The 23346-nt window shown below is 34.6% G+C and overlaps 1 protein-coding gene across 4 annotated transcripts; it reads left to right on the forward strand.

Moving 5' to 3' along the window:
- LOC136027663 (WD repeat-containing protein 20-like) lies at positions 1–22924 on the forward strand. 4 transcript variants are annotated; one of them, XM_065705106.1, is made up of 4 exons: positions 1–48; positions 7117–7466; positions 11415–11597; positions 18842–22924. In XM_065705106.1, exons 2-4 carry the CDS (start codon positions 7179–7181, stop codon positions 20021–20023), a joined length of 1653 nt encoding a protein of 550 aa, XP_065561178.1. In that variant the 5' UTR covers positions 1–48; positions 7117–7178; the 3' UTR covers positions 20024–22924. The 4 variants fall into 4 exon arrangements, with proteins under 4 accessions (XP_065561178.1, XP_065561180.1, XP_065561177.1 ...); XM_065705108.1 differs by having other exon boundaries at positions 6–95; XM_065705105.1 differs by lacking the exon at positions 1–48 and adding an exon at positions 55–286.
- Positions 22925–23346: the final 422 nt, after the last annotated feature.

Below are 23346 nucleotides of genomic sequence, written 5' to 3' on the forward strand. Positions count from 1 at the left end.
ATGAAAACGGCTGGGTTTTCCAAAAACTGAAGAAGAAGATCGAAAAATGTAAATGAAATAAAATGAAATTTTCACTATATAGCATATGTTTGATGGTATATCTGCAAATAAATATAAGTTTAAACTCTAAATGAGGGACACTTGATGCATTGGCATGCTTTTGAATTCAAAGAATGAAGCTCTCATGAATCAATTCATAGCCTATGGCTTAAGAAGGTCTTTTCATGCCACTGTATTTATCTGCTGCTATTTCTAAGGCTTGTGAAATTGCAGCAAAGAAAAGTTGGTAATTATTTATTATTTCCAATTTCCCAAAGGAAACACTAAAACATGTGAAAGTATCCTAATAGCCTAACCTACTATTAGAATTCTTCATTTTATTATTTTTCTTTATGTTGTGGCTGATTTTCATACAATGTACCTCAACCCCTGATGGTTCCAGGCATATTTATGGACAGGCTTGGATTTACCAATAGGCCTAGGGGTAGGGAAGCACAATGATAGGGGGTACAGTGAATTATTACAGAGTAATTTAAAAAGAAATCAAAACTTGACTGATGGTATTTGTTGTCAAAGTACCAGGTGTACCATGTTGCAGTTCTGCCTATTCATAGAGCAAAGTGATTTTAAAATAGGCTAGCACAGAAATTCTGTAGCCACTTATAAACTGTCAGATGTTGGTCAATGTTGATATTACCTGAAAAATTGTTTAGAGTCATGAAAATATTGTTAATAGATGCATCTTGAGTTTTTGAACATCTTTTCTCTCTTGCAAAACTACCGCAAACTCACCATTATGGAGTTATTCCAGCCATTTCTGTTATTGTTGATTAGATATTTAAAATCACAAATCTGTAATAATTTAGAAACAAATTTGGGCTATATATTTGCACATTAGGGGGTGGGGGTAAAGCATAGCATATATTAAATACATAAAATAACCAGTGCTATATTTAATATATGCTATGCTTTACCCTCCCCCCCTAATATGCAAATATATAATAACTCCATAACAGTGAGTTTGCAGTAGTTTTGCAAGAGAGAAAAGATGTTCAAAAAGTCAAAATGCATCTATTAACAATAGTTTCATGACCCAGAACAATTGTGCAGGTAATATCAACATTGACCCAGATATCTCCCAAGAATGGCAGCTAAGAGTTCAGTACCACCTCTTTCTTTCATTGCTTGTGGCTCATCAGTTATGTTCTTTTCAGTGCTTCTACTATCTCCAAATTTTCAGGAATTTTACCAAAAATCCTGCATAAATAGAGTAGTTAAAATGCACAGGCCTAGAAGTATCAAAACTTTAAATCATGACCTGGAAATAGCCTGCATAAGAAACTAAAAGAAAACACCAAAACAATGAAGTTCTTACTTTTGGTATGTAGCATAGCCTACTTTTATAAATCAGCAGATCTATTCCAAGGGTTGGTGGTGCCCAGGTAAAAATCAATTACAGCAGGCCCCTCTTGACTGAAATATAGGCAAAAAAAGCTAAATCAAAGTAACAACTTGGATTAAAGTAGGCATTTCCCCGGCTGCAGCTCCCCAAGCCAGAGTGCCCAGGGCAACTGCCCTGGCTGCCCCCCCCCAAGAATAGCTCTTTGAATCAGATTAGGCTACTATGTTTCCAATAAATTTGGGGAAATTTCCATTACTGACCCACAAATTAGGTGAAAATATCACTCATGCTCTTTTTTATTGTCTTTTTAAAATGTTTTTAAAGAAATATTAAAAATGAATATGTAGCAGATAAATGTTTAGTTTTTCCACTCTTTTGGAAAGGTTGATTTGGATTTTTTTTTCTATTTGAAGAAAATAAAGTTATAGTATAATTCTATGTATTTAGCATATGAGATCAGTGCCTATGCATTATTTAGACCTTATGCATTATTTGCCAGATCTTGCATTGACAATTATACACCCACTATGTTTACTAATATATTTTGAATAAATAGGCCTAAAGACATTCTGGTTATAGTCCCATCTCTCTTGTCATGTTTTTAATTTTTAATAGATGTTGTTTTCATTCTTTAAATGCTTGCTACTGTTTAACTTAAGCTCAGCTGTAGCTATGGACATTCTGGCACCAATGCCTCTATTAAGAAAGGTTTTTAATTAATTAATGAGAATTTAACCTATTAAATTAAGAATTTAAGTCAAACCTTTTGATTTTGTTGTAAGGATTATAATGTTTTATATATATTAAGCTTGTTTGCAAAGTTTGGAAAGTACTGCACATCTTGTAGCTAGGTAAAATTAGCTGAAGGCTCTAAGGAGTAGGTTTCATGATAACATTAGCATAAAGGATATATTCTCTGAAAGCTAGGAGGGTGATGCTTATTGGTAAGGTAATTGGTAATTGGTAAGTATTGGTAGGAGGTAAGAAAAATTGCAGCAGTTGCTGATTCTTTGATTTAGCCATCCTATGCTTTCTAAAAGCTTAGATATGGTAATAATCTGTATTCAAAAGAAAGATACAAAAATGCTACAGTGATGCCAATTCATGAAAGTGTTGGGGTTGAGGATATATTTTTTAAAAATCTAGGAGGGTGACAAATGGAGGGGGATTCTTAACAAAATATACAAAAAGCTTTTAACAGACATATAAACTTTAAGCTGGTGCTTGATGGCTAATTCAGTGCTCAATTTTGAGCAAAGTTAAAGAAAAGTCTGACAGACTTAGGCTAACAAAAATTTTTAGATGTAGTAACTACTTGCTAATTATTAGTAAACAACTTTTAAAAGGTTATACAAAGAGGTGTAAGACAAAAGAAAGAAAAAAACAGGCATGTTTAAAAACAAAGAATTATTATTGTTCATGTGAGAGGTAATTTTTCAGAGTTCTGGCAATGTCTAGAAAGTAATTGCTATAATAATTTGATTTGCCTTTTGAATGGCATGTGCTTCTTAGCCTGTATAAATTTATTAGTAATATTTCACCTACCTTATACTTTCTTTATTGATAGATTATACATTTTGTGGTGAAATAAGTAGATGTAATCTAAAACTGTCGGGGGGGGGGGGAAGGGATGGATCAGATTGTTTTCAAATGGGGGATGAAAGCAATAATTCTATATTCAAATTGTTGGTTTTCCAGGGGAGGGGCAGTTCCTTGGACTAGTCTTAAGGTGGATTGCTCCTTGTTGATTTATTTATTTTGATGTTGGATTCCTTTCTGGTCTCCATCCTAAAAAAAAGTATGGTAATGTGTAAATACAACATCTCCAATCCAAATTAACTGCTTGACTTTTTTTATGTTTTAAATAATCATTTCTACAATCTAAAGAATATCAGAAAACCAGAATTGTTGTTAAACAGAGCTTTAGCTATAATAAATTATATGCTGAAAGTAAGGCACAAGATATTAATATAGCCAAGATATTAAATTTGTAGTTGGATTTGGTTGATAACTCTTCTCGTTTTTGCTTGTTTTTAGAGGCTTTTTTTGGACTGAAAAGCCTCTTCCTTGCTAAGTTATCTATTATGGACTGACTCACCATAGTGGTATAATATTTTCAGGTACAAATATGTGATGAATTGGAGATTGAACTTTGAAAAAAAAGGCTACTATTTTTGAAGTGAAGTCTGCTGTTGAGTTTGATATATTTTGTTTTAGAGCTACATATTTTTAATAGAGTTTTAGTGAAAATACCAATTGGTATTTTTTACTAAAGTAGTATGTGTCTTTATTGTACCATTAGGTACTAGAAATAATCTATTACCAATTTGCAAAGGTCCATTCTTTGATACTATTAAATAAAATAAACAAGTTTTTTCAATAAATTTTATAAAACTTTCCAAAAAAGAAGTTTTTGAAAGATACATAAAGAGCCAGTTTAAAATTTTTGGCAAGCAGAAATAAAGTCCTGTGATAGCTCAAACTTGAAAGAACCAGGAATTACTATTAAAGAATAAATGAAGCCCGAAGAAAGCAGAAGATATAATAAATAATCACATCAAACATGAAATAATGGACACTGATGTAGGTGAACAAATAAATTGTTAAAACAAGTAAAAATTCAAATGAATACTCAGCTCAAACTAAAACAAACACAAATTACTCCAAACAGGAGTTTTGCTCCCCTCCCTAAAGGTAACCATCGAAATTAGTGCATAATTTGCATTTTATTGAAAACTTTGTGTATTTTCAGCAGTGTAGTTGAAGTTTCCTAATATCAATGATGATAATTCCTAGAAACCACTGCAATCTGTAGAATTAAAGGATTTGGGATTCAATTTTATAAAAAAGGTTAAAATATATTTGCCTCCTCATACCTCATTCTTTACATTAAAGTTTATCTTTTCATGAACATTGTTTCATGAAAATGAGTTCATTTGTTTATTTTCTGATCAAAAGACAGTATATGTTTTTTTTTTCAACTAAACTGAAATATGCCTGGAGCATCTCTCAGAAAAAGCTTGAAAATATAGGCCTGAAATGACTTTTTGAGGCAAATGGCCCTCCCTCTATAAAATAATCTGCTGCCAAATACCCTAATAGATATTGTAAAACTATGCATTTCTTGATGTCCATTAATTTTATTGGATATATAGTCTTTAAAAAGGGTCCATTTAACATGAACTACACATGCATTTAGGCATAAATAGCATACTGTATGTGAGTAATATCTCTGAGACATGGAGGTATATATCATTTCAAGAATTGTTAGAACTCTTCATTGACAGTATTTTAACCTACTTGTGCCAAAATTGCTGTTTGCTGGCCAAAATGCTAGAAGACTATGCTTTCTTGCAATATTATAGTTATAAAAAAGGAATTAAATTTTCAACTATTAATTTGAATGAACCCTGCTACTGGTTTATTAAAATCATCAGTGAAAAAACCTATGTGATCTTCCTTCTTTGGAAACAATACCCAATATCCTACTTTTTAGATAATAGCCATGACAGTACCTGGGGATGAAGGAATATTAGAGATTAAATCACCCCCTCCCTCCTTCTATATTTATATGAAGGCTTGCTGAAAGTTTGTACATAAAAATCTCATTTTGAGGCTTCATCCTCCCCCCTCTTATACAAAGATCCGCTGATCCTCCTTCATAATAGCTTGTGTGCAATTATGCATCACTATGCATAATTTTATGAATCAACTCTCTTTATCTGAAGCTTTAAAGTGAGTGCATCTATTAATGGTTTATTTCAGAGGCGCCATTTGGGGGGGTCAGGGGTGGGCAAATGCCCACCCCAGATTTTCCAGGGGGGCCCAAGCTTCCACCACAGAGGGCCCTTTTCTGGCTATAATTATCCATTATGTCCAACATAATCCATTCTGTTCAAATGATTTGAACTAACTGCACGCCTATTAGCCAAAGAGCATAATTATCTGATGACCCTTGGGGTAATTATGCTATTTGCTATTAATCATTGTAAACTTTGAAAGTAGGTTAGATTCATAATAAAAGTCTCAAGTTCCATCAAATGCCCCATGGCCACCCCAAGATTTGGCCCAAATGGCGCCTCTGGTTTATTTTATTGACTACTTTCATTTTTAGGAATAAATTCACCATCATGTGGTAGTATGGCCTCTAAAACTGGAAAATACAATAAATTGTTTTTCTATAATTCAAACTGATTGGCTGGTTTGAAATTTTCACTTGATAGCAGTTTTTCTCTTTGGGCGAATATTGCTGTTTCTTGCCATAAATTAGCAGAAAAGCCACTTGTTCGTGGTGGAGTCTCTTTTGCTGCTTAAAAAGAGTGCTAGAAATTTCAGTTTGTTTTTGAATAAGCTGTCTCTGGGTGTTCTAGGATTATTACATCAGACCAAAAAAAAAAAAGAAAAAAAAGAAGCAAACCTACAACAAATAAACATGCGTCCATGATCATCCTTCTCAGAAAAACATTGTATTTTTCAAGGGTTGAAATCTATGCGGTTTGAATTTGTTCCTGAAATTATTTTTGATATTTCTCCCCTTTTTGGGATTTTTTTTTATCCTGTCTTCAAGAGTTTGAAAAATTTTGTCTGGCTTGTAACTTGTGGTGGATAAAAATAAATTTAATTAATTTCATGTGTTTTTAATCAGGATAATGCATTTTGGTATCAAAGCAACTTTTTTTTTTTAGAATTCTTGTTACTATTAGCATAAGTTGCTTCTAAATCACTTTTTTTTACCATGAACTGTTTGATAAGGATTATGGTAACTGTTGATTGTCGTGTACCAGCTGCAAAGACATTAAACTATGGTGTCAACTTTAAAGAAAGGTAGATGACTTGACAGTCTAATAAGGTTTTATAACTTTCGTATTAACAACATTGCCCTTAAGTAGACGTCATCAGCAAACAATCTCCCAGCTCCCTCAAAAACTGCCAAAAAGTTAGTATTTTGCAAAAAATAACTTAGAAGTCTGGTGATAAGTTGCATTCTACTAAGATTGCCAGAAGAGGTAGCATGTTATCAAGAAGTAGGCTACATTACCTTAAGGTGGTTTTCTTATTTCCTGTTTTATTTTTCTTTTCAAGTCCAAAATCTTGAGATTCAAATCCAAGAATGGAGTTTTGGGTACAAAAACAATAACAGAATCTTGAATTTATGTAGCAAAATTTGTAAGTCCAAAATATAATTTGTCTTTTTCTTATCATTATGCTACATTTTTTAGGATTGTTCCTTCTGGTTGAGATAGTGCTCTCAACTGAATGGCAGTGATTGAAGGTTTTCAACAATGATTTAGAGTTTTCCTTTTTCTCGTTTTTATTTTTCTTTTCAAGTCCAAAATCTTGAGATTCAAGTCCTATATTGGACTTTCAGGTATAAAAGACAACTAAATCTTGAATTTATGTAGCAAAGTTTTCAAGTTCAAAATATAATTTGCCATCTTCATATCATTATGCTACATTTTTCAGAATTGTTTCTTCTGGTTGACACAATGCTCTCAACTAAATGGCAGTCATGGAGGGTTTTCACCAGTGATTTAGTGTTTTCCTTTTGCTCGTTTTGATTTTTCTTTTCAAGTCGAAAATCTTGAGATTCAAGTCCAAGAATGGACTTTCAGGCATAAAAACAGTAACAAAATCTTGAATTTATGTAGCAAAATTTTCAAGTTCAAAATATAGGCTAATTTGTCTTTTTCTTATCATTATTCTACATTTTTTAGGATTGTTTCTTCTGGTTGAGACAATACTCTCGACTGAATGGCAGTGATTTAGGGTTTTCACCATGGCTTTAGCACCAAATTCATCAATGCCTGATGAAGTCCGATGTTCCTTTACTCTGCGAGAAGGAGCATATAAGCTTGCTACCAGGCATGAATTCAGCAAGCCTATGAGAAATATACCTGCTTATAGCCAGACAACAACAGGATATCAGCCAACAAACCAAGTAGCTGCTGTAAATCCTCATGTGAGAGTATCCTCTGTTATAATTCCTAGCAGTAACAGTGTTACTCTTTTATGCTATAATTTTGGAAAGGAAATTCACGTTTGTTCTCAATCTAGTCTTAAGCAGGTATACTCTTTTTTCTAAATACTTCTTAATTTTAGTATTTATGTACTTGAAAGTATTTAAATGTAAGACTTTGAAGTATTGAATCATTAAATAATTTAAATTATTAAATTTACAGACACTTGAAGTATTGAATCATTAAATAATTTAAATTATTAAATTTACAGAAAAAACGTATTAAATTAAATACTTTTAAGTATTTAAATACTTTACAATCTTAGTGTTTCTTTACAAATTTTAGACCTTTTTGGTGAATGAATGAATCTTTTACTTCAAACTGACTGTTTGTAATTCTCATAACTCGTTCATTTTTTTATGACAAGTCCTATTATAAACATAAATCAGTCCTGTAAAAAAAAAAAAAAAAAAAAAAAAAAAAAAAAGACGCAGAGGAGATACATATGTCCATCAGAATTTCAGTTTTGAAGACCCTAAAATATGAAAAGCTATGTTTTTCAATTCTCTGTTGTTTGATTGTTGTAGAGTCATCCGCATATCTATCAAGGACACCCAAGGTGACTCTGATATTCTAAAGGGGTTAATTAAGACATTTCAGTCTACTCAAATTGCAAATGTCTCCAATCACACGCATTAAATTTCTTTGAACTCATTAAATTCTTAAATTCATTATATTAAATATATATTAAATTTATGTATTATATTTAATATATATTAAATATAAACATTATATTAAATATATTAAATTCATTAAATTCATTTCTTTAAATTCTTTGCAATGTACCTGCTTCAATAAAGATTTGGTACACAAAATAGCAGAAAAGTGCACTTCATTGTGGTGTCATCTATAATATTACTTAGAAATAACTAGATATTTTTATTTTGTTCAAATGAACCCTCTTCCGATATTCTAAGACCACTCTCGTGGTGCAATTGCCCCGGGAAAAAGGCAGACACATTAGCACTACCCATGCAAAAACATAATTGTTGTTCAAGCTGAGGAGCATAAATCTTTAATGAAGGAATAAATAAACGTTCAAGTGGGGATAAGTTCATTTATTAGACAGTCAAAACAGATATAGAAGTCTGGATATTTTCATTACATATACAGTAATCAGCAAATATACTACAGTATTATAGCTAAAATAACATATTTATACAGAACAAAATAATTACTTCCAATTCGTTCACTAGATTTGTCTGAGAGGGTTAGATTTTGGCTACTATAGGCTATGGTTTATCCTTTGGTTGGCTGCAGCTGTGATTGGGTAGGATCTTCATCCTGTTAGCGTTAGTGTTCTTTCGAAAAACAAATCTTGGCCTAAAAGTATTGAGTTGTTTCAGCTTATTCTTCTTTTTCTTGCATAAAAAAGCACTTGCGGGTATCTGGAATAAGTCGTTCTGCAATTTCTAGTAACTATTTAATTCATTATAGATAATAAGTATAATGTTCTGGAGAGGGAGCTTAATGTGAAATTATGCATGACTAGGAATGTATGGAGTGTCAGAAGGATGTGATATTGATTTATTTTTTGACACTCCAGACACACACAAATGTATTGACTCTTGTAACACAGGTATTTTTTGCAAACTGAGAGGCTGCTGTGCTGGGGATTAACCTGATTTATTTTTTGAAGGATCTTTGCTACAGTGCTGGCTAAAAGCTGTAGTTAGCATTTTCATATCATTATTAAGTTTAACATAAATGACCTAGATTGAACAGCATTCTGGCTCAGTCTTAGCAGCGGGCCAAGCTTTTGACTGAGGGGTCTGGCTAAAGCTGTTGTTCTCATAAATTTCAAAGATGTTTGTAAGAATTTTGCACAGAGATGTGCTCTATGCATGTGGAATTTGGGTTGACTATCTTATGAGATATGGTTGATTTCTGGTTTTCAATCTGTTCTTTTTGTGTCTAGCTGATACGAGGAAAAACAGCAATACCCTACATACAATAGTGCCAACAAAGCTCAACCCATCTGGCAATTGTGAGGCAAAAAGATTGTATCAATGCTTTCCTTTTTCCCTCAAGCAGACCTCCTGAGGATTGAGAAATAGTTTGTCACTTGAATAGTGACACTTAATGTGACACTGAAAGTGACACTTAATACTTAATGTACTAAAAACTAAGCAATTACTTAATATCAGATCAAATTGTCTTTGTGAAAATTCTTGCATATGGTAGAACACTAAAAGATTCAAGAAATTCAACCTTTTAATAATTCATTTCTCTGTTGATTTTTTTTCCTGCCTTGATTGATTCCAAATTTCTTGTGCAAGGCAGCTGGGACTAATTCTTTTCAAAATCCATTTTCAAACTCACATATTAGTCATACATGGGACATATTGACAAATATAGCTGCCAACTTTACATTTAAGCTCTAAAAAGTCGCATTACTGCTCCACCTAATTCAGAAAGGAACTAATATGGAAGACTTTTTCAATATCAAAGACCAGCCTGTTATATCTAAGTGAAAGGCTTATGTCTATAAGCAGGGCCGTAGCAAGGATGTCTTTTTCTGGGTGAGGGAGGTTTTTTTTTCTGGGGGGGGGGACACAAAAAAAAACGAATCAAGAATTTGTTTATATGCCTTTTTGTTATAATTTCGCGGATCCGACACAAAATTGAAGGGGGAGATACGCCCGTGTCTGTGAGCATTTGTCACATTCTGAGGAAGTTGTATGCCAGCTATTTCTCAGAGTGGACATATAAAGGATGGATTACTGTGTTCAAACATCAATGACTGATTACTGAAAAAATACTGCCTTTTTGGCGCAACACATCCATCAGGCGTAGTCTCCTTATCAAAGGGCGTTTAATATTTTGAATATACAGAACAAATGCTGCAATAAAAATGAGTATATAGTGACTGCTATGAGCACTGCCTTGAACTGTTTGCTTCTGATTTGAGCACAATTCCGACAAGAATGTTATGTTATAACAATAACTTCGCCTTCATGTTCGTGATTCAACTAACCATAATGAGATCCCCCAACTCAGTAATCTTAATAAAATCTGCTCCAAGCTTAAATTTGAACCCCGAGGACTCTGGATTGAACTGTTGCACCTCTTGTTTACGTTTATTGTAAAAAAGGCATAAGAGGTCGTGATGACTAATAAAATTTGAAAGGAGCTACCTAACATCAGCAGAAACTCTGAGATTGAAGAATACGGTTATTAAATATTTTGAAGACAAATTGATGATGCTGAAGATTCATCTACCCTGGGATATCTTGATTTTGTAATGAACACCACATACTAAAAAAATGCTGTAGATGCTGTTAGCAAATTCTGCAATGGGAGTGCTTGTAAGTGATATAGTTGCACCTGATTTTATTCTCATTTTTGTAGTCCGAGATTTGTTGGATATAAATACTTTTTATGTTATACCCTCTTTTTATGAAACTCGGGATTTCTTCTTTCTTTCTTCTTCTAATTCTTTTGCAAAATTAATCAGTAGAAATTTTGCGTGGAAATCAATCGCTTATGTAGGTTCTATTTTAGGCTTGCACTAAAGGTACAACATCAGTTAAGAATTTGGTATCAATAAAGGTGAAGTGAGTCCATCAGCCACCTTTGCTCTCTACAAAGTAAATTATAAGATTTAGAACTATTCCACCTAACCAATGAATATCGTGAAAATATCAGAAAATATTTCGGATAATCCTCTGGATTAATAGTAGCTAAGATGTGGTAAAATGTTGTAAATTGTGGATTGAAGCTTATTGTGGGATTCAATTGCCTGATGTTTGGATTAGGGGCTGAAACCGAGAATGCCTGTACTCCCTACTATTAAAAAGGATTCGTATGATCATGATCACCTTTTCAAAATAATATTTCAGCAAAGCAAATAATAGCCGGTTTGAAAAGATTGCGTCTTTGTATTATAGAATGAATAGGACGGAGATAGGGAAAAGACTGGAAACTCTTGGGTAGAATAAGAAGATGCGTTTGCCAAATTCATAAATTTAATTATCTTTTTCTGTCTCTTACAGTCTTCAGATGGATCTCGGATACTGGATAAGCGATTTTACAAAGGTACTAGCCCAACCTGCCATGATTTCAATTCCACTGGAGCCTGTATGGATGGAGTCCTATTAGCTATTGGTTTCTCAGCTGGTCAAATTCAATTAATCGATCCAATCCGTAAAGATTATACTAAACTGTATAATGAGGATGTAAGTAGCCACTCAATCTAGGTTACTGGCTTTCTACATACTTTGGCTACTCGTTGTCAATTTTTGCTTACTCCTTGTTAGATTGGGAAACTGCCGCAGTTGACATTAATAACTTCCTTTAAACAGCCTAATCACTTTTAAGTGGCTTTCACACTAAGTGCATAATTTTTTCTGCTAAATGGTTAAGTTATGTTACGTTGAGTGTAAGCTTTCTCACTTAAAAGAGTCTTTTCACTTTAGTCTAAATAAGAATCCGTTAAAACCATCAAATTAATCCGTTAAAACCATCAAATTCATCTTATAAAATCATCACGGTTATCATAAGCAAACTATTCAGAAATTAAAGATGTTGAATAGAGATTAAGCTTCAACCTTGTGATAAATCACAATGGATGACTGTGATAAAACATCACAATCATCCTAAGCAAACTATTCAGAAATTAAAGATGTCGAATAGAGATTAAGCTTCAATCTATTACTGGTCGTGAAAGATTTAATGGAAAAAGTTCATCGATTTGTTTCCAAGCCTTGCATTTACTCATGTAGAAATTCCATTTTGATGCTGCTATAAGATAAAGTGCATTTTAAAGCCAAAAGTACGGCCATGTACACAAAAAAGCATAAAGTATAAATGAATGTATAAAGTATAAATGAAAAGTATAAAGCGTAAATGAACTGGAAGGAACAGGAACATCAGCGTTTCTTACTCTTCCCATTTCCTATCGCAATGAAAACGCTTAAATTAAGCACTACATTTATTTAATAAAGCAGAGTTTTCTTTCTATAAACATAATTTCCAGATACCTCGCTATTCTATGGATAGATGGACATTTTTTGTCTTTGATCCAATAATACGTTTTTGCTCTAGAAGCTCCCATGGGACTTATAACCTATGCACGGTGTATTAAGGTAAATAAAACGATACCAATTGTTGCCATACTATCGAAATAACGTATTTGTAACATCTCTGGAGTTTGGGTATTATTTGGGAGTAAAATCATAGTAGTCATTTTTTTTCTTCATTTAAACATAAGGAATGTTACCCTAACAACCTAAATGTTACCTACAATTTGACGAGGAATCATATAAACTGAGGAAGAATAGCTGCTTAATTTGTTTTCCCATATGAAGCATCTGAACAACAACACACTAGTTTGTTTAGTTCGACTAGTTTGACATACTAGGTGACTAGTTCGCAGCTTTAAGGAGCCTCTCCTAGGCCACTCAGCGTGTCCCCAGGTGCCGATAGGGGAGCTCCCTACGGATATTGAGGGTACCTCCACAGGAGGAACGGACCAAGGGGTTATCTTGCCCCTTGGGGTCCATTATAGAAACTGAGGCACCCTTGCCCAGGGCCATAAATACAGGTGGAGGAGGAATAAGGCCCTCAAATGTACACTCAACAGGACCCACCGGCGTGTTCACACGTCCCGTGAGTTATAAACCTTCTCCCAGTAATTGGTTAAATTGCATGGTGACACAGAACACCATCGCAGGAGGAACTTATGTGGGAGAACAACTGTAGCAGGGTGTAAGATCCAGATTTATGGGCAACGGCCTCTGAAAAGGGCTGCTTCCACCCTTTCCGTGCACGGCAAGACTGGTAACCTTGTGGTCAACTCCATTCCTACTTGAGGAGCGGCACCCCTCAAGGAAATTTTAGCCTAGTAAACGACAAAGCATTCGCACGGGATTCTAATTAATGGTATTTCTTCTGGGCTTGGTCTGTTTTGATGGGTGTTTTCGGATGAAAAACCTCTTTGTAGTATAATATTTGTAGGCATGAATATATAATGAGTTGGAGGTAATAGGCTTGAGAATGTCTGTGCCGGATTCAACTCTTGTTGATAGAACAGCATCCCCAGGTGCTGAAAACCACGTTGTGACCAAGATATGCCTAGGATTGCGCAAAGCCTCCATTCATACTGGAGGTCCTAGGGACTTCTTGTTGTCCGGTTCTAGGCCGGCTTAAGCACTTCAATGTAGACTTGAGAAGATATGCGATCCCTGCCCTGCACTGGTATCCGGGATCGTTGCTTTTCCTGAAGCCAAAATAATTTCAGCTATTTAAAGAACATGAAAATTGGAACTTGGAATGTTACGACGTTAGAAAATGACTACCGTATCGACATTTTGACTGACGATTTCAGGCGATTCGAACTGGACTTATCAGGAGTTTCAAAAACCCATATTCCAGGAACATGAAGCATGAAATTAGGTGATATAGAATTTGTTTACTCAGGCAGGAAGGGTGGGGTACATAGACAGGGAGTAGGATTTATGATGAATAAGGAAGCAGCTAATGCTTGTTTAAGGCTGGGAAGGTATTAATAATATAATACTAATTGCTCATTTTATGATTAAAAAATTCAGGGTATCAGTTATAGCAGTATATGCCCCGGTTGAACCGACTGACGGATATACTAGTTACTCCGATGAATTTTACTTACAGTTACAGGAGCAAATAGACAGGGTCCTAGGTAGAAATGTGATGTTTTTACTAGGAAATTTTAACGCCCACGTCAGTAGAAATAGGGATAGATGGCATCTTAGCCTAGGTGAATTTGGTGTAGGAAAACAGAAATGGCTACAAACTTTTGCAATTTTGTAGGTATAACAATCTAGTTATAACCAATCCGGTGTTTGGTCATAAAATGGCCCATAAGTTAACATGGTATTCACGTGATGGTAAGACAGCAAACCTTATTGATTATTTTATAGTAAACAGAAGACTGGGAGGATCAGTACAAGATATTAGGGTATATAGGAGTGCTGTTATTGATGTTAAAAGCAAAGATCACTATTAATAGTGTGTAGGGTTAATTTAAATTTCGGAAGTGTAACTACCTCCCGGGAAGTTGTGATGTTGGTAGACTCCAGGATGAGAATTTGAGAGAAACTTCCCTGGAACATTTGAATGCTAAAGTCTAAAATTTGAGAATGCAGCTAGGAATATTAGTGAAAAAGCTTTATATTTAATAGAGAGAAGAAGGGGGTTGTACAAGAATTATCTGAGTGATAGATCATATAAAAACAAAAGGAATGTAAAGAAAGTGGAGAAAGTATAAAAATATGAACTAAGGAGGTGTAAAGTGGAGGTCATGGATAAGATTGCCGAGGATCTGTAAGATGCAGCTAGACGGCATAATAGTAAAATATTGTACTGGCATGTTAATAAATTGAGAGGGAGTAGTCAATCCGGACTTGTCCCAGTTAAAGATAGGAACGGGGCCACAATTAATGATAAGGAAAGAGTTAAAGAGAGATGGGCAGAACATTTTGAGAATGTGCTAAACCGAGATAGAGTTGCAGGAAAAGATATAGAGGAAAAAGAAAAAGTTTGTGATACCTTGGATGTGAAGGAAGGTTTATTTTGTGAGGAAGAATTAGCGATAATACTAAAAGGATTAAAAAGGCTCCAGGTGCTGATAGTGTGGCAAATGAGTTTCTTAAATATGGTGGCTCTGAGGTTAGGAGTAAGCTACTGAAGATTATGAATATGATTTTTGAAAACGGGAAGTACCTAACAATTTTAGGAAAACCTTAATTAAACCTATGTATAAGAAAGGTGATTAGAGTGATTGTGGTAATTATCGAGGCGTTAGTCTGGTCTCTGTAGGTAGCAAACTACCTAGTAATATGATACTTTTTAGACTGAGAGATGCTGTAGACAAAGTTATAAGAGTAGAACAGTGCGGCTTTAGAAGAGGTAGAGGATGTGTCGACGAAATCTTCACTCTTAGATTATTTGAGAAGTGCCTGAGTTGTCAAAACACCTTTGGTCCTCAGTTTTATAGATTATGAGCAAGCGTTCGACTCTGTTAATGGAAGAGCTTTAGCAAAGGTCTTATCCTTGTATTGTATACCAGACAAATACATTAAAGAATTAGCGCTATGTACGAAAATAACACTACGAAATTAGTGCTATATACGAAAATTTGCGATTAAGGAAGGAAATGAGGCTAGCAGCTGGTTTTGTATTAAATCAGGACTTAAGCAAGGTTGTGTTCTATCCCCCTTTATATGGATCATTTTTATGGACTTTGTCTTAAGGAGCACAGGAAAGGCAATGGGAGACCACGGACTCAAATGAGGAGAGAAAATTCTCCTGGACTTAGATTATGCTGATGATTTAAGCGTCCTAGATGCAAGTGTGACCAAAATGAATGAATTTTTAGATGTGTTGCGAGTTCAGGGTGCTAGAATAGGCTTTAAAATTAATGTTAAGAAGACTAAGTCACTAAAGCTAGGAATAATTGAAGATGAAAAGGTGACGTTGGATAGTGAAAAGATAAAGAAAAGTAGTTTTACTAGTAAAGACAGTGGTAGCAGTGAAGATGTTAAAAGTAGGATATTCAAGGCTCAGGGTGTTTTTTCACTGTTAAAAAAAGTTTGGAAGAATAGGAAGATTAGTCTGCAAACCAAGATTCGGATATTGGAAGCTACAATGATGACAGTAGTCAAATATGGCTCTGAAGCAGCGGGAAATTACCTACGGATTATTCTGGGTACCTGGCTGACTGACCGTATCTCAGTTCAGTCCCCCTTTCTAGGGCTATAATGAAAGAAAGGTTGAAATGCCTAGGGTACGTTGTGTGGATGAAGGATGATAGATCACAAGAGAATTGTCCTTTTTGGCCAACCGTCTAGGGCTCAACGGAAATCAAGTCCTCCTCGTGTTGGGTGAGAGGACGTCATAAAGAAAGATTTAAAGGAAATGAGAACTTCCTGGGAGGATGTAAAAAGGAAGGCTTTGAATAGATTGGACTGGAGGAGGATCGTGCGTAGCTATGTTGGCCTCAGGCGGCTTGGTTCTGCGGTGAGTTGTTTGTAGTAGTAGTAGTAGGTGTAATTTGGTGACGTACTATTTAAGACATATGGAACTATTCACTCAGTTTTTCCGAATATACCTTCCCTTATCGTAAGAGCTCCCAGGACCGGCTCAAGAAATTGACTTTTCCGTAACCTAACATAAACCTACATAGCGGAGAAATCTTTTTAGAGCTCCCGTCTACCTAGCACTGCCTACCGTACGGAGAAAGTTTTCTCCGTAAGATTACGTAACCTAGGATTAATCCAGTTACCAAAAATGGACTGTTAAAATTCAATTAGGGAAAAATACTACGAATATCTACAGCATCTTGTGTAAATAGTTTCTTATGCCACAGAGCCTGTCTATTTATAATTTAAAATGTAATGAAAGCGATGGAAGCGAGTAAAACTGTAAATACAAATATCTTATTTAACTGTTACCGTCTTATGAAACTGTTACTGTTATTAAACTGCCACTCTCTTTTGAAAAGCTTTTGCCGTTTTCCAATGTTGTCATTTCATTTTAATTATAACATGCTGTATATATCTTAAACAGTATTACTGAAAATTATCCTGTGTTTCAGCAGTTACGGATTTTTGCCCCTGTGCATATGTGTGCATATGCACACATTTTTTTTATATGTGTGCATAAAACGAATTCCGGTTTCAGAAAATTCGAACATTTGCAAGTGTTCTTTTTAAGTCTACCTGGATAAAAGTGTTGTTTTATTCAAAGAGCCCATCATTGGACAAAGCAGCGCAGCGCATTTGAAATACACATGTGTTAAAAGTAACAATCTTAATGATTAACGTAATTAGTCTTATTTCTTTGAACTGATCCAAGTGCGAAGATTTTTTTTCTAAGATTTTGTACGGTTACGTGTAAGAAGCTACTTTTGGAATATGTATTGGCTCCAGAATAAAAGACCGATTTGTTATGTCTATAGTTCTGACAGTTATGGACATCTACCCACTGTCCAAAATTTATTATGAACAAATAAAACAATATCCCGTTCCAGAATAATCGAACATTTATTATTTTTCTTATTTTTTTATAAACAATTTTCCCTTCCCTCTCCCCCGCTCCCTCCTCATTGAAAAAATTCTGATAATCGTGTCACTAGATGTGTCCCCATCTATGTTCGAAATGGATCGCTCATGATCTGAATCTTTCCGATTACAGTTAGTACCGGCTCTGCCTTTACGGAAAGAATTTTAATTAGGAAATACATTTATATAATAAATATCTTAAATCATCTATTGACATAGCGCTCCTGTTGAAATCGACTCAATTACTGTACAAGAACCATAAGCTAAAACAAAAAAAGATAATTTTGTCTTGCTACTTTGCTAAAACAGTAGAAGAATTCCCGTTCGTAACCGTCCAAGACCCCAGCCGTCAAAAGTTTTCAAAATATTAGCTGAAATAAGAAAAACATGAAAAATGTCAGTCCTCTTTCAGAAACTTGTCTGCATTTTCAGTTAAAATGTATTGGCTCCTCAGTTATTTGGCGATTTTTTATGGATATGCTAACTTATTGAATCTATGGCAGTATTTCTATTTAGATTAGTACTATTTATATTGTTTTAACTGTAGAAAATTAACGTTTTAAAAATGGTTGTACAGCTATGGATGGTATGACATCACAGAGTTTAACATGTGTCATTTTTATTTGAATGTCACTCTGTAGATTCACTTCTTTTACAATTTCGACCCCCGACCAGGACCTCCCCCCTCATTAGGGTCAGGCCTGTGTGTTCCTTTGACTATGATCACAACCTGTGTGCCAAAATTGGTATTGAATTGGCTTTTTTTTTGGTATGAAGATGACTTAGGGGATATTTAGCTAATTCTTCATTGCTTATCTTTTCAATTTGTACTGATTGTTTATATTTGTTTTCTTTCATTCTTTTGAAAACACTACAACATTAATGTGTTGATGTTTCCTCAGTATTGATTGAACTTCCTCGAATTATTGATTCTAAGATGGTTTTAAATTTTTAGTTTTTAATTATCAAGCATTTAAGTCGACTTTATATTTAGCAAGTCGTATTTGATAAATAAGTAAGTTTTTTTTATATTTTTGTGTGTGCTTTACTGACGATGCGTCGAGTGATTTGCCCCAACTGCGCATTACACTCCCGGCCGAAGGCAGTGAATCAAGAGATCCATACCTGCGCTACGCGGACCATTGGTCGGCAGGCGATTTTTTTTTTTTTTTTTTTTTTTTTTACCAAGGTTGGCTCTTGAATATAAAGCTGAAATTTTCATCCAAGGATGAAAAAAAGTGATTCTCTAATTTTGATCCCCAAAAATAGATTAATTCCTCATTATTTTACGTGCTGTTCTTTATATATTTTTCCTGACAATTTTTTGCTTGTGTCATTTGTATTTTTAAATGATTTGCTATAAAGTTTGTTTTGTTTTCCAGAGGTTAATTGAAAAAACACGTGTGACATGTATCAAGTGGGTTCCTGAGTCAAGCAATCAGTTTTTAGTTTCCTATGAAAGTGGCAAAATGTACATTTATAATGAAGAGCTAACGTGTGTCAACGGCGGTGCTCCAAGCTTTCAAACTTTCAAGTCTGGCGAAGGCTATAGTGTATACACTTGTAAGACAAAATCAACTCGCAACCCACTCTACAAATGGGATCTAGGAGAATCTTGTATTAATGAATTTGAGTTTTCTCCATGCGCACAATATCTTGCTGTAGTGACTCGTGATGGATTATTACGTGTTTTTAATTATAATGAAATGGAAGTGATTGGTATAGGCAAGAGTTATTTTGGAAGCCTCCTTTGCCTTGCCTGGTCTCCAGATAGTAAATTCGTAGCTGTTGGAGGAGAGGATGACCTGATCACGATCTGGAGTATGAGTGAGAGAAAAATTGTGGCGCGAGGTCAAGGGCATAAGAGCTGGGTAGCCGCTTTAGCGTTCGATCCATATATAACTGCGTTTGATTCTGAATATCCGATAGGAAGTGATAGTGTTGATGATAATGTTGATTCTAAACTAAAAACTGAAACTAATGGGAAGTTTGGTACCTGGTATAGATTAGGATCTGTTGGACAAGATGCTCAAATATGTATGTGGGATTTGATGGAAGACACCCTAAAGCATCCTATTAGTAAGAGAGTGAGCGTGCTTGTGACTCAATCTGCTAATTCAACTGTCTCAAGCACTAGTGGTAGTAGTAACTCAAAATATAGCTTTTCGCGTGTTACAAACCTCTTCTTCAAAGAGACAACACCAAGTGACACAAGTGATTTGACCTTGAGCCAGCGTTTGTCATATTTAACTCTAAGTGACAGAAAAAAGGAAGACAAGTACAAGAAGGGCCCTGCCCTTCAACGTGATCGGAACACATCAGCTCGTAGTGTAAATTTTGAAGATCTCATAGCAATAGGCTCTGTTCACTGCCCTCGCCTCAACGAAAGGCCTCTGCTTGAGCCTCTGATTTGTAAAAAAGTAGCTTTAGAACGATTGACATCAATCCAATTCTTGGAAGATTGTTTCATACTGTCGTGTCAAGATGGTATTCTTTATGTGTGGCAGCGGCCACGAAGGCTAGTGAATGGAGCTACCGAAATTAGAGAAGGAACAATGGTGTAGACTAATGATGCTAGGAGAATTAAAAACCATGTGATATTGTTACAGTTAAATTATTCCCATTCAAAAAATTCCTGTTATTTTTATCAATTACTTTTACAATCAGTCTCTCACCCATATTGAATACTAATCCTAACTATTATGATTTGTAGTTGTAGCCTTCTGTAGAAGTACTATTTTGTGGAAGGATTTTTGTTTATGTTTTCTTAAACTGGTTCTGAGTTGTTTTTGAGTTGTTGCGAAGTTTGTCGAAGTTCTCTGAAGTTATTCTAAAAAATAGTTGCCAATAACTAAAATTTTACTATACAGCAGGGCTGACGTCAGTTGTTTGTTTTTCTTGTTAGGTCTAATTTTTTCTCTTAAAATGAATTTCATCAGTGCTAAAATATATATTTTTTTTTTTTACCTTGAATATTTTGTGTGAAGAATCTTGATAAACTGTCTGGTATTTGCAGTGAGAGAAATTACCTTTGTAAGCATACCTGCAGATCAAAAATCATTCTGATGATCTTCCTCTTGAAAAAAATAAATTGACTGGAAAATGAACTTTTTCTTACTTTGACCCCCCAATAAAATAGTCTAATCACACCTACAATTTTCCTCTTAGGATAGGATCTTTTTGCATCTATGTCTTCAAATACAGTTGTCCAAAGGTCCAATCCTTATGTGAGGACAAGCACGTCATTTCGTGTCGATTTGTGGTAAATTCTTGAATGAACTTTCTAGAAGGGAAAGGTGTCGTAGAAAAAAATGTATTCAACCTCTTTTTTAAGACATCCTAAGTGACGTCCATGAGAATGGAGGACCAGAGAATTATTTTGCTGTGAGTGGGGGTGGGTCAAAAAAGCATAAAATCCATTTGTAGCCACAAATTTAAAATTCTCGTAGAGGGTGGCTCTTTAGAATTGTTATACGTAGGAATGTCTCTAAGTCAAATTTATAGCTTTAAAAATATCGGTAAAACGACGTCTATAATGTTTATTTTTGTGTTGGCAGATGTAGGTCCGCAAAGATAAAAACATGGGGGAAGCAGGCCAGGATTTACCAGTAGATCTGGGTCTAGGGATACAAAATGCTAGGGGGTGCAATAAATTATCACTGAGTGACTTTTTTTCTTAACAAATATTGGACTGATATGATTTATCGTTAAAGTGCCAGGTACACTCCGCAGCCGTGCTGCCTATTCACAGAAAAGCAATTTTAAAACAACACAGGAATTCTGTGGCCACATATAAGCTGTCAGACGTCTCCCAAGAATGAAAGCTGAGAGTTAGGCATCACCTCTCTCTTTCATTAGTTGCGTTCTGTTCAGTGCCTCAACTATCCTCGAATTTTCGGGGATTTGCCCGAAAATCTCACAGAAACGGAGCGGCAAAATTTTAAATCGGGCCAAAAGGTTATAAGATGATTTTATTGTCTTTAGTAAGGCACATACGCAAAGAAAAAGGGGCTTGTGGTCGGAGTTTCCTTTGCCCAAAATTTTGATCATCATTTTCGTAAAATTCGCATTATTTAGCTGTCTAAGCATCCTCCACCAAGAAAAAATCCTTCGAGTGTCTGCTTATTTCTCTATTTTTTTGGAATGCTTGTTATATGAACATTTTCTGTTAAATCTGACTTTTATTGCAATGGTTGTATGTGAAAACAAAAAAAATAACAAAAAAATAACAAAAAATAAATAAATAAATCTGATTTTGATCATTTCGATACACTAATTTATCGAAATTTTTCGATAACTCAAAATCTTTCGCCAAATACTTCTTGTTAAGCATTTATCAAAGAGAGGGTCAGCAAGGTATTGTAGAACAGATGATTGAAATGTGATTGGGCAAATATTGCCGTGCTTGTTTGCCCTCTGAAGTTTAAACGTCGACTGTAGTTTGTTTTATCTTTTTTCTCTTTTTATTGCTTCTTTTTTGGAAAATATTTTTGCTATAATTGCATTTGATATTAGTATATTTTACGATAAAAACTGATAAGACCATTCAATTTCAGTTCGATTTTTTTTTCTTTGGTAGAAGTTTTTTCAGAAGCTTTTTTTCCAGTTTTTTTTAAGGTAAACATTTTTGGTTTTTGACCATAGTCTGTTTTGTTGCCCTGTATCGTGTATGAATTTACAAAAATCTACGTGTGGGGGCAAATTCCTAGTTTTTGTTACCCTTTAAATTTTTTGCGACAATTCTCATTCAAAATATCATTACAAAGTATTCTACATTTCTAGGGGGGAGGAATGTTCCCCTCTCCCCAATTGACCCCACGCGGGTGAGAGGATGGCCACAAAGTGGCTGAATACCGCCGATTAGAAAGAACACGAAGGCATTTTTTTGGTGGAAGGGGAAAAACTCTTATTTCATAAGTTGAATAAGAAGCACACAGGATGCAAGAAAATTACGGAGTTTTGGAGGAGAGGGCAGGCCCTGAACCCGTCCTGTGCACGTCCTTGTTGAAAGATACTTGGAAGTTCAATATTTTATTTGAATAGTTGTGTATTTGGCATCAATATTCGTAATCACATGATAAGGAATATTTTTCATTTGTCGATAGTAATAGGAAATTGTAGAAGCAAAAGCACTGGTCAAATTTACTTTTGTATTGACATTCTTGCCTAGACAAAGTTATGGAAGCATTGACCCGAAAACATTTTCTGCATTTGTCCTGCCTAAACACCACTCTAAATTCTAAAATTACACATATGCCATATCTTTCTATCTAATCTGAAATCCACGTTAGTTCTTTCCTGTATTTAAATAGCCAATGTTCTAGTCCGATTAGAGGCTTGAAGGATTCTGAATTTTATTAGTTTTCTCTTTTTTTTTTAAATCATCGTTCTGTTGAATACTGTGTCATATTTTCATTATTGTTAATGTTATTAATACTACCTATTGAATAAAAAATTATTTTAAGGCTCTGGTGTATGACTTTGAAGACCTGCTGTTGGGCATTCTCCTCTTTATTTGATACTTTAATTATTTTTAGCTTGAAAAAAAAAAAATCAAGAGGAAGTGGAGGTCAGCATCTCATGACCTGAATGCCGCTGTCCTCCCTCCCCGAAAAGAATGGGAAAATGAGTAATTTTAAATATAGTGGATGGATAAGGACTTTTTATCACCGACTTTCTCCATATTCAAATGCAATTTACTAAATGTATTTATTAAAATATAAAAATATATATAAATAATTTTATATAGTGTATATAAAAATTTGTAAAAATACAAAAATATAAATGCATTTATTAATTGTATTTTAAAACGAATGAAAATAGTTGGTGGTGAAAAAGTCATTCTGTTCCTAGACAATTTTGTTTAATTTGGTTTCCGTTGGTGATT

This window comes from Artemia franciscana, chromosome 5 (genome assembly GCF_032884065.1).
Source record: "Artemia franciscana chromosome 5, ASM3288406v1, whole genome shotgun sequence".
In the NCBI taxonomy this organism is placed as follows: Eukaryota; Metazoa; Arthropoda; class Branchiopoda; order Anostraca; family Artemiidae; genus Artemia; species Artemia franciscana.